General features: G+C 46.9%; 1 protein-coding gene across 30 annotated transcripts in view; it reads right to left on the bottom strand.

Annotated features, from left to right (window-relative positions):
* Positions 1 to 12,382, bottom strand: part of SRCIN1 (SRC kinase signaling inhibitor 1) — a 330,260-nt gene that overhangs the window by 32,716 nt on the left and 285,162 nt on the right. For all 30 annotated transcript variants that reach the window (XR_014557360.1, XM_083708601.1, XM_083708616.1 and 27 more), the window contains 3 exons: positions 8,485 to 8,615; positions 2,661 to 2,808; positions 1,724 to 2,033 (listed from right to left, as the gene is read on the bottom strand). Coding sequence is in view for 29 of the 30 variants with exons in the window: in XM_083708601.1 (XP_083564727.1) it covers positions 1,724 to 2,033; positions 2,661 to 2,808; positions 8,485 to 8,615 (589 nt within the window). In the remaining variant the exon portion in view is untranslated. The remainder of the gene's footprint in view (positions 1 to 1,723; positions 2,034 to 2,660; positions 2,809 to 8,484; positions 8,616 to 12,382) is intronic.

Genomic DNA, 12,382 nt, shown 5'->3' with positions numbered 1-12,382 from the left:
CCTTGCTGTTCAGTGGGTAAGAAGAGGAAGGCTGGACCCAGGCCAAGCTACGGTGCAATCCCTTTCTGCGGAGGTGGTTTTGTTCCCCTGAGCTTGTGGCAGTGAAGTTTCTAACTGATTGACTGAGCTGGCATGGAATGTTCACAGACATTGCTATGGCAAGTGAAGTCAGTGAGAAACCCTTCCAGCTTCTCATCAAACAATGCAGTCCAGAAGGGGAAATTGTTTAAGCTTGGCTGTGATTAAAGTCTCACATAGGTCCTAGGGACAGGGGTAGTTTTGAGAGGCAGGCTGTGGGCTGGGAAGATGTCTCAGGAGGTAAAGGAGCTACGGGTCAAACATGTATTAGAAAAAACACATGGGCAAATAGTGGCTAGGTGGAGAGGAAGGAGTGTTGAGGAGAGAGGGACTCAGAAAAGGAGAGGATAGTGCATGGGGGCCGGATCCGGCCCAATCGCCTTCTAAATCTGGCCCGCGGATGGTCTGGAAATCAGTGTGTTTTTACATGAGTAGAATGTGTCCTTTTATTTAAAATGCATCTCTGGGTTATTTGTGGGGCATAGGAATTTGTTCATTCCCCCCACAAAAAAATATAGTCCAGCCCCCCACAACGTCTGAGGAACAGTGGACCGGCCCCCTGCTGAAAAAGTTTTGCGGACCCCTGGGATAGTGAGTATGGAAGAGGGAAGGGAGATTTGGCTGGTGTGAAACAAAATGACCAACAGGGCTAGAGCAGGGATGAGAAACCTGCTACCCTCCAGATGATCTTCTACAACAGCTTCCATCGGCCTCTGTGGGGATGATGGGAGTTGTAGTCCAACAACATTTGGAGGCCCATGTATTCTCCATTCCTAGGTTGGGGTCTAGCCCTGAAAGAACTTCTATACCTTTAAGAGTTACACAGAAAGGAAATTCTATCTGTTGTGGCCTCTACGATCACTGGAACATTGTGTTTGTGTAACATAACATTATTTTAACTTTGTGAAAGCAGTTACAGGTTTTCTTTAAATTGCATACATAAATCACTAGGAAGGTAATTCCATCAAATGAGGGGCCACCACTGAGAAGACCCTGTTTCTCCAATTCACAAGAGGAGGATCACAAAGGGAGGGAAGAGAGGTTAAGTGATCGCTGTCAACATTGGTGGTAGACTGCACTTGCTTGGAGCAGAGAGACAGCAAATACCACGGGGCAAAGTTTTCCATCTCAGGCACCAAAATGTTGTAGTATGGCTCTAGATCTTGCCTGAGGAGTAGCTGTTTCCAAAGGCTTTGCATACAAATTCCCTCTCCTGGAGTACTTCCAGACTGTCACATTTTAGCACTCACCTCTCGCTCCCATTCCATTCCATTATTTTGTTTGTTTTTGTCAACAGCACAGTTAGGGTACACGCGGTCCACATTGCCTTATCCATTTCACCTGCTCTCCTCCCCTGGAACATTCTGGTATGTTTCTATGTTATTACACCCACAATGGGTTTTGCCCCACCATTATGAGTCCTTACCAGGTTTGCCTCTCCCATTGTCCCACTAACTCCCAGATGCGGTGCCCCCTTTTAATCACCCCCTCCTGCCCTGAGCAGAAGTGTGCAATATGGAAATGCTGTGTTTCTGTGACCTGGGAAGAACAACCGTGTGTTTGATGGGAATGCAGTGTGTGAGCTGCATCCTAGTCCTTAAGGACCTTGTTTCTCTTCCACTTTATCATCATAAACTGCTCTCACCTCCATAGACACTGATCTGTCCACGCTCCTCTTGCTGGGGGTCTCGGAGCCTGTCTGGGTCTTGGCAGCAACCATCTCTGAACCCCGGGATGGGTTGCTACTCTTGGACATGTGGCTCTGCATTTGGCTCTGCCCGTAGCTGCTCGTGCCCAGGCTGTCCGTGGAAGCGGTCAGGTCGTGGAGGTTCATCGGGGGGCTGGTGGGTACCTCGAAATCCAAGCCCCTGCTGAAGTCACTTTCTGGCTCCACTTTCTTTGGAGACTGGCTAAGGAGGTTACTGGACGAGTCCCAGACCCCTTCGTCAACTTGCCTGCCAAGGAAAAGGTCAAAGGTCAAAGTGTGTAGGCGACAGACTCAAAAATGGCTGCCACCTGCAAATAGCAGCAAACGTTGCTGCGTCTGTTTGCCTACAAAGGGCCATTCTCTGAAACTGCACATTAGGGGTGCATGAACAGCAGCATTGATAAAACGATGGCTGAGGAGCCCGGAGGTCAGTGAGGACGAGAGAAGCTGCGGCCGTTTGGAAGAAGCAAATGCGGGTGCAATGGCAATAGGGGCGATGATGGCAGCGGAGCCCTGGCCAGTGGGAGGGGCCTTAGAGATCAGGAGGCGGGGCTTTAAAGAAACACCACACTTACATCACCCAGGGAATGGGCTGGGGACACCTGAGGTCGTTTTCGCTCGTGAAGCTTAAGCAAGCCCGATCCTGGCCAGTACCTGGAAATCCCATTTAGGAATCCCATATGTTCTGTTCTGAGCTCCTTAGAGGAAGCGGGAGGGACGCAGGCACGGCGAATAAAAATGCCAGGCATTTCCAGGTACACCTGCAGGGAACTCTAGCATCTTTGTGGGAGGGGACAGAAGGTTACGTCTCGGCCTATCAGGTCCCAGGAGAAACAAGCAGGGCTTCCGCTCGCTCGGGAAGGGGCTCACTCACTTGCGGACTTGCGTCAGGGTGTCGGTCACTGCCTTGCACCGCTTGAATAGGCCGTCCAACCGGTGAGGCTCTTCCTTGAGGAACTTCACGGCCTCCACCTCCACGCGGAGGACCACGCGCATTTTGCTCTGCAGGCTGGGGAAATTAGCTGCAATGCCAGGGATGGGCAGAGAGGGAAGGGAAAGGCACGGGGGTCAGAGCAGGCCCGAGGAAGGCTTTCACCTGAGGGTGGGCAGGAGAGGGAGGCACAGAGCCGAGAAGGGAAGCAGGCGGGCGGGTGGGATGGCAAGGCTCAGGTGAGTGAGAAGTGAGGCCTCCTCTGGCCGGTACTGTTACTTGGCCTCAGAGGAGGAATGGTGTTTGCACCCCACCCACTCACTGCGTCAACACCCACCACCACATCTCTCCTCCCTCCCACTCCCAACAGCACAGCCAGTCAAAAGCAAGGTAAGCGGTCGCGTGTTCTGCATTAATGGGGGAGTGTGAAGAAGGGCTGCAAAGCCACAGCTGCTTGGCGCCCTCTGTGGAGATTTGGTATTTTTTTTCCAAAAAAATGTTTTCATGAGAGCTAGCAACTTAAAACATAAATGAAATCTGAAATGTCCTTGATATTTCTCTCCCGCCAGGCATGGCGGAGGGACTGGGGAGTGGGCGAGGAGATGGCGTTGATAGCAAAACCAGCACGGCTTAATGCCCGTCAACAACCGCTGGAAACGCGTACAAAATGTGTCACATCGCACGGGGGGGGGGGGGTCCTCATCAATTGATCTCTGATTCAAACATGAAAGTTATCAGGATATCCCTTCTTTATTGCTTTTACATAGTTCCCCCTGTCCCTGCCCCAGCTTCTGTTGGTTCTAAATGTCAGAAATTTAGTGAATATTGGTAGGCACTAGTAAAAAGAAACATCCAAAATCTCTGTGTTGTGGATCTGCTTTTCCCAAGAGGTTCTTTTTTCTGGAAATAGTGCAAATGAAACTAACAATATGACACTTAATAAAGGGATTCCGTTAGCACTGACATTTCTTAGTAAATGCCTGTATTTTCTAAAACCTCCTTCTTGGATCTATTGAAATATTAAGACTTACTGGAAAGCGCTAAGATCTGGCAAGTTTTTTGACATTTTTTGGTATCTGCCATTTTATACTAGCTTTTCACATTTGCCATAATATGATACAGCATCCTTCCTCTCAGAATATTTGAGAATGCAATTTTATATCCACTTACCTGGAAGTAACCCCCACTGAATACCATTAATCTTACTTCTGAATAGACATGAATAGGATTGCACTGTAAAGCTCAGGCTTGTTTTGTCCATAGTGAGGATGAGGATCTATCAATTTAGGTTTTTCCCCCCAATCTTAAGTTCAAATCTCTACATTTTCACACATTTGCGATTTTATTTATTTATTTATTTAAATCCTCACGAAATTGCAGATCTATGCAGTTATATGCACACTACTTGGGTGGCCATCTGTCATGGATGATTTAGTTGAGATTTCTGCATTGTAGGGGGTTGGACTAGATGACCCTTGGGGTCCCTTCCACCTCTACAGTTCTATGATTCTATATACATTTTTGCACACATTATCTGGCCGGAGAACCGCGTTGGCAAAAATTCAGAGGAGTGCACTATACAAAGGATGACTGTATTTCGGGTTAGTGTATTTTTTCGGAAAGCACATATTTGGTGGGTTCGCCTTTAAATGTGGACTGAATTGAATTGCTCCTCCATCCATAGGTTAAAGCATGGATCAGAAAACTAAGGCCCGTAGGCCGGATCAGGCCCAATTGCCTTCTAGCTCCAGCCCGCGGACGATCTGGGAATCCAGGCAGTTGGTATAGCGCATGAGCGCGATGTTTTTTGCGACTCAGCCAGGCTTGGGGTTCAAAAGTGAGGCGGGTGGCTGCTCGAGACAAGCCCCTTTTCCAACCGTCGCGCACGCGCAGCAATCTTTTCTTCCACAGTGAGGAGTGGGGAAGAGGGGAAAGGAGCCACAGTTCGGATTTCCACCATGGAGCTGCCGGCGACTGACCACAGGAAGGGCAGTTGCAGCGGCAGGGGCTCAGAGGCGGTGCTCCCCGCCAAAGGAAGCAGGGAATGCCTGGGCGGCTGCACTCCAGTTCTATGCTCTGCTGGGGAGGCCGCTCATTAGCTACATGGCGCGAGCCATGGAAAGGTACCGTAAATTTTGCTCTATAACACGCAGATTTTTTCTCCTAAAAAGTAAGGGGAAATGTCTGTGCGTGTTATTGAGCGAATGTGTGGTCCCTGGAGCTGACTCGCCGGAGCGCAGGGGCAAAAATAGGCAAAAATCAGGCAAAAATAAGATCGGGTGGACGGGCGGAGGGAAGGCAGAAGCTGCTGCTTTCCTGCATTCTGCCTCAGGGTCTTACTGCCCACCCGCTTCTGTTGCTGCGTTTGCTCAAACTCAACAAAGAGCAGGGAATCCCCTGCCCTGCTGGCAATCAGAGGGTTAAGGAAAGGATCGAGTCCTTCCTTCTAATTCTTTCCTAGTCACACTGTGTGCAGGCTCCAGCCCACCACCTCCTCCTCTCCGTGCTCTAGGGACTCAATGCAGGTGGGAGAGAGAGAGAGAGAGGGCTGGCTTGGGGGGGGGACTTTTGCCTTCCTTTCCTCCCCCCACCCCGTTAAACTCCTCCCCTGCATTCTTAGCCAGCTGCTTCTCCGCACACCCCTCTTGTGCTTCTTGTCCCTTCTGTGTTTTTCCTTCCCTCCCCATTTAAAACGTGGTGACAAAGCACGGATCCACATGGATCCTCAGGATTTTTGCATTGGGTCACCCCAAATTCACCATCAGATCACATTACATGTCCATGGCTACAGTCTGTACCAAAAAAATCACGCACCCACTGTTGCCTGTTGCAAAAAAATCACGCACCCACTGTTGGCTGCAATGGTGCAAAAACGTGGTTACAAAGCATGGATCCACAGGATCTTTGCACTGGGTCACCCCAAATTCACCATGAGATCACATAGCATGTCCATGGCTACAGCCTGCACCAAAAAAATCACGCACCCACTGTTGCCTAGGGTCACAGTGGTGCAAAAACGTGGTTACAAAGCACGGATCCACATGGATCCTCAGGATTTTTGCATTGGGTCACCCCAGATTCACCATCAGATCACATAGCATGTCCATGGCTACATCCTGCACCAAAAAAATCACGCACCCACTGTTGCCTAGGGTCACAGTGGTGCAAAAACGTGGTTACAAAGTATGGATCCACATGGATCCTCAGGATTTTTGCATTGGGCTACTCCAAACTCACTGTCAGATCACCTGTCTGTGGCCACAGCATGAACCACAAAAATCATACATCCACTGTTTCATTTAGAATATTTTTTTTCTTGTTTTCCTCCTCTAAAAACTATGTGCGTGTTATGGTCTGGTGCGTGTTATAGAGCGAAAAATACGGTAAATAGCCGCCACCACCTCATCTTCCCTCACGCGGGGAAAAGAAAATTATTGCTTGAGCAGTGCTGGCCTGACTTAGTGTGGCCAACGGCTTTTCCCTTCACCCACGCATGCGCACACGCTCTCCAGGGCTGACAGGAATGGCACGCTTACCTCAGCCCCCCACCCCGCCTTACGAGAGAAATAGCAACTGTGAATGCGTAAAACACAAAGGAAGCAGTGTGGGTGTATGAGGGAACCCCCCCCCCAAAAAAAACCACACATTTGGGCAACTTTGGGATTGGTCACAATAAGGGTTTTTTGCCAAAAATGTGGGTCATAATCATGGAGACATATAGTCCAGCCCCCACAAGGTTTGAGGGACAATGGACCGACCCCATGATGAAAATGTTTGTTGACCCCTGGGTTAAAACAAAGGAAAAGGAAAGGCGAAGAGCCTCTCTACGTACAAATGGAAGGGGCACAGGAAAATGCAGGAACTGCCACATTCGATCAGCCCGAGTCCTCGGAATGTGCTCAGGCAACAAGCAGCAGTGCAAACGAGGACACCAGCAGGCAAGCATCACGCAGGGAATCTGCACACACTTCTATGCATGTTCAATTGCCTGAGTGTGTGTAAATGCTAAGGGTTCTTGCTTTGCTAACAAGTGAATAAGCAAATGGGGAATGTGCACACGTTCTGCGGAGTTAACCGTAAGACTCTTCTTGGGGTGGGGAAGCAGCTCTATACCACTCTTAAGCTTGCTACCCTAGCCTGGGCCAACACAAATGATTTTAGCTATACTTTTTTATCATATTTGATTGTATTTTCCTTGGGGTTTTTACATTTCCAGGTTGCTTTTTGAAGGTATCATTATGAAAAAGCAATCAATACATGTATCATCATCATTATTAATAAATAACATCAGCATCAACACAGCTGAGTGGTATGGGAAGACTGAAAAAAGGAGGAAGGAATTGTTTTTATAAGATTTTTACATCTGAATGCCACTTTCTGAATATATGTCATTATGAAAATGTGGTCAATACATCACCATCATTAGCAGCATCAGCACAATGCAGTGCTATGGAAATAATAATAATAATGGGGGATGAGCTTTTTATTCATGGACACTGTATGAATACAGGCCAATTTATCATGTGGCAACTCTCCACATAATTCCCTTTTCACGCTGATCATGTCTAACCTCTTGCCAAATGGCGAAGAGGAGAATTATAACACTCCCTTGCGCGTATGGATTTCCAATCAAGCACAGAAGCACAGCCAAATTCTCTCCACTAGGGGCGGCACATCCCGCTTCACCCTGAGGTATAGTGTAGATGGGGCCTCACGGTCTACCAATAGCTATAGGCTACAGTGGCCTTCCACTGTTCAGTATCCTCCAGAAGTTCTGGACTACAGCTCCCATCAGTCTCAGCCAGCACTGGCAGATGCTGATGGGAGTTGTAGTCCAGAATATCAGTTTGGCACCAGATTGCGGGAGGCTGGGCTATGCAATAACTTAAAATGAAGCCTCCATGTTCAGGGGCAGAGCATTGAGTTCAGGGGCTGGTACTAAGCCACAGGGGGTGTCTGCCTCCCTCATGCCCTGCTTGTGGGCTTCGTGGGGCATCTGTCTGGCCACTGTATGGATTGCTGAGCTCAACAGACCTTTGGTCTCAGCCAGCATCGTGATTCATGGGTTCTCAGGACTAATTATCTTGGAAAGGCCACTGTTTCCTGGCGCTTTTACAGAGAGGCTGTTCATAATCCGTGTGACAAATAACACTTAGCTTGCACTGGGAAAATGAAAAATCAACTCTCTGCACTCAAGGGAAATCTAGACTGTTTTAAGGCACAGCTTTCTTATTTCTCAACAACCACAACAAAAAGAAACTCGCCTGAAATCCATTTAATTCTGAATCTGAGGTTTGGGTTTTGATAGAATTTATACATCGTTTTGGCACAATGGTGGCAGAAGCGAAGATGGAGGAAAAGAGCAGTGTGGGGACGTGTGAAACAGGGGGAAGATAGCTGGAGGAAAAGCCAGTGAGAGGCAGAATATGGAACCACAACATCTTTGTGGGAAATGACCAGGAGGCCAAACAAGAAAGGACCATTTGTTCACCAGCACTCCACACACAGATCAACACAAACCCTGTTCCTAGAACATAAAACCTAGATTTCAGCAGACACACCACCTATCCGTTCCTTAAATTCATCTCTCAGGCAATCATGAGGACTGGAAACCTCTCTTTTTTAAAAAGATGACAGCATAAATTCTCACATACTTAAGTTCTGTGCCAGATACTACTACACACATTTCCCAGCCCATGGAACAGTACAGGAAAAACTTTATCCCAACCCAATCGCAGTGATTTGAGCTCCCCCAGTCCCCTCTCACCTTTCAGTTCAGTCAAGGTATCTCCCAGCTGTTTAAGCACCAGGGATTTCTCCTCCAGCTCTTGTGAGGAGATAATTCGGTGATTGTGCATCAAATCTTTTTGGATCCTCTCCACCGATTTCTCCAGATCACTGTAGACACACAAAGACACCAACACAGAAGTCATAGAGTGAGAAAAGGATGAAGGTAGGGAGGGACAGATCTTTCTCAGATTCTCATTTTTCCATTCTGAAATCCAGTTCTCCACATTTAATGCAGCAAGTAATTAATTAGCCCATTAAAATTGTCAGCATTTTAGCAAGAATTTCACCTAATAAAAACATTTCTGTATGCCATTTTCACTGAAGTGCATATTTTTGCAAGCGATTTCTCCAAACATTTCCACCAACACATTACTCCTAATGCATGCATTTTTGTGAATGTTATTTGATTGGAGAACTGCACTGCAAGATCCAGAGAAGTACAATTTTTGAAGGATATCCATGTTTCCAATTCTCATACCATTATAGAAAGCAGAAATTAAGTTGTTTAACCTTTAAATGCAAACTAAATCGATTGTCTCCTCCGTCCCCAGAGGTAGGGCTGGTCTTATTCTTCCTTCTTTCAAAGAACATGGAAAGGCAAGGCAACATGGCACCAGTGAACTGGTTTTAATATGCTTCAAACTGGAGTAGGAAATGATTTTTTTTTTTTAGCCCAAGAGCTGCATTCCTTCAGGATCAACCTTCCGTTTCAATATGAGTAGGAAAATGAGAGTACCCCTAAACATTTTTTTAAAAGAAAAAAAAAGCACTGGATCTCTCCATCCAAGTATGCAGGAGGTATCAAGAATGCATTCCAGCCAATCAGAAGCACTAGAGGAAGAGGAAGAGCAGGGCTGGTGAGGGGCGTGACCTGGGAAGAGGGGGTGTGGCCTGGGAAGGGTTTCAAGCACCAGACAGAGAGGTTTAGAGGGCTTTTTCTGTGTTGTTTATGGGCTACTGTTTAGCTTGTGCACTATTTTAGCCACTTTGTGGGGATACTCTCCTAAAAAGCCAGGATATGCGCCTATGAAATAAAGAGAACAAATCACCTCACATCTAGGCAACACTACTTTACTCATTACTGGCCTTTGCCTCCTGTTGTCTCTCCTCCCTCCAGCCAGTTCATATAACCTTTGTTAAGCTAATTCTACAATCACATCATGCAGGCTTGTAAACAGCAATTTAACCGATCGCTGGCGGCAAGCGAGACTGATTGATGTGTGAGTAGGAATGTCGGGGAATTCCAACGAACATGGAAACGGGAATGAAATTTGCCAACACTCGCTTATTCGTTCCATTTCAGGAATGAAACTCGATCTAGGGAATACAATCGGCATTGGCTGCTGCTGTGGCTTTCAGCCCACAAACAACATGCAATTGATTACGTTTCCTCTTGCTGCTCATTTGCATTATGTTTCCTCTGTAGTGAAATGAATGGGATGGAATATACTGTAATGACAATGCAATATTTTAAAGTTACTATAATTCTGCCATAGTGGGCAGGGTGAGAAATAATGTTGGTTTTGGTGGAAGATGAACTGCAGCAGAATGAAAACAGTGCTGCGTGAGACACATACGGGGCAGATGGGGGGGATGTTAAAAACAATACAGCATTTAATATTAAAAACTTCCCTAAACAGGGCTGCCTTCAGATGTCTTTTAAAGATAGAATAGCTGCTTATTTCCTTCACATCTGAAGGGAGGGTGTTCCACTACCAAGAAGGCCCTCTGTCTGGTTCCCTGTAACCTCACTTCTCGCAATGAGGGAACCGCCAGAAGCCCCTCGGTGTTGGATCTCAGTGTCCAGGCTGAACGATGGGGGTGGAGAAGCTCCTTCAGGTATACACGACCGAGGACGTTTAGGGCTTTAAAGGTCAGCACCAACATTTTGAATTATGCTCGGAAGCGTACTGGGAGCCAATGCAGATCTCTCAGGACCGGTGTTATGTGGTCCCGGCGGCCACTCCCAGTCACCAGTCTAGCTGCCGCATTCTGGATTAATTGCAGTTTCCGTGTCACCTTCAAAGGTAGCCCCACGTAGAGTGCATTGCAGTAGTCTAAGCGGGAGATAACTAGAGCATTCACCACTCTGGCGAGACAGTCTGCGGGCAGGTAGGGTCTTAGCCTGCGTGCCATGTGGAGCTGGCAGAAAGCCGCCCTGGACACAGAATTAACCTGCACCTCCATGGACAGTTGTGAGTCTAAAATGACTCCCAGGCTGCTCACCTGGTCCTTCAGGGGCACAGTTACCCCATTCAGGAACAGGGAATCCCCCACGCCTGCCCGCCCCCTGTCCCCCCAAAACAGTACTTCTGTCTTGTCAGGATTTAGTACGTTTCCCTGCTGCAAAAGAATCTCTATGGGGTGGGAAAAGAATTCAGGATAAAAAAAATCATCAGGAGGCTTACTGAAATAGAAATGGTGAAGTAACAAGCAGTTTCCCCCGCCTTCAAACTGACTGGATTAATGTAAATTTGAGTCATGAGAAGGAAGTAACATTTTTAGATGCAATAAATGATTGTGATTTGGAATAGTTAGCCATTGAACTGACTCTTGATTTATCTTAAACCGTGCCCGGAATCTGGTGTGTAAGAAAATTGCCCAGAAAGACTGACCTAGCCATACTTTAAACTTCAAAAGTCAGGGTTTCTCCACAAATGAGGGGATTAGCTATAAAGGAGCCGAAAGGTGTAGCTAGGAAGGTCAAATCCCCTCAGCAAGCCTGGAGGTAATTTAAAACCATTACAATACAGGCTCAGATAACATGTACACTGTAGATTAGAAAAAGGCAGCACACTGAAGACCAAAAGGTTACCAGTGTGGTTAAACAGCAAAGTCCAGGAAGCGAGAAAAGGCAAGGCGGCTTCTCGTGCTGTGAAATTCTCAGGTATGCATATGCAGTTATTCTCAGAGAGTTCAGCGGGTCTTATTAGATTATAGTAAAGATGTTGGAGACAGCAGGCAGCTATATGAAGCCTCTGTAGCAACCTGAACTGCAGAAGACATCAGAGGAGATATGTACAGTGAAACCTTGTTTGGGGGAAGTGCAGCTAGCTTTTAAATTTTGTTACATCATCTTCAAAAGAAACCTGAGTATCTTACAAGAACAAAAGCAAGTTGTATTAAAAAGCCAAAATCATAAATATATCAAAACGATAGTATAACGCCGTGAACAAAAACAGAAGCATAGAAAACAAGACACATATATAAAACACAAAAATAATAGCAGATTAAAAGGGGGTGGGTGTTCAGAAACAAGCTGCAAGGCTTTCTAAAAAGCCCGATTTTTTTACTTGGCATCTAAAAGCATTTGATTTTGGAGGCAGGCAGGCGTCCCAAGGGAGGGCATTCCACGGGGCTGGTGCCACAACCAAAAAAGGCCCTGCTCCTGAGAGATGTTGGCTGCCCTTCAAGTAATCCAAAGCAACGCCTCAAACGCTGAGCAAAGTGCAAAGGGGGGGGGGGAGACACAGAGAAGAGGTGGTCCTTAAATGAAACTAACCCCACCACTTCTTGCTTTAAGATAAGAACCAGCAATTTAATTTGGCCCTGGGAATGAACAGCAGACCAAACAAGAGTAGGACAATATATTTAGCCACCCAAATGCAAACAGCAGCTTGACAAGGTACATCTGCTGAAGTTCCCCTTCTATAAAACTATTAAAGGTATTGGAGCCCTGCCTTTTTTCCTCTGTCACCCTAAAAGGACAGGGGTAGGAATGTGGCTGGAGCCCCGACCAGGTGCCAAAGCAAGCCTCATTGAGATGCAAGACCTGGAAGCTTGTAAAAGGCATTCTTAGCCCTCATCAACAAACAGCAGAGTTCAGGAGGAACGTAGGAAGCTTGTACGTTATATTGCATCAGACCACTGGTCCA

This window comes from Podarcis gaigeae, assembly GCF_964106915.1.
Source record: "Podarcis gaigeae genome assembly, chromosome: 13".
Classification (NCBI taxonomy): Eukaryota; Metazoa; Chordata; class Lepidosauria; order Squamata; family Lacertidae; genus Podarcis; species Podarcis gaigeae.
This window is presented reverse-complemented; position numbering and strand designations above follow the sequence as displayed.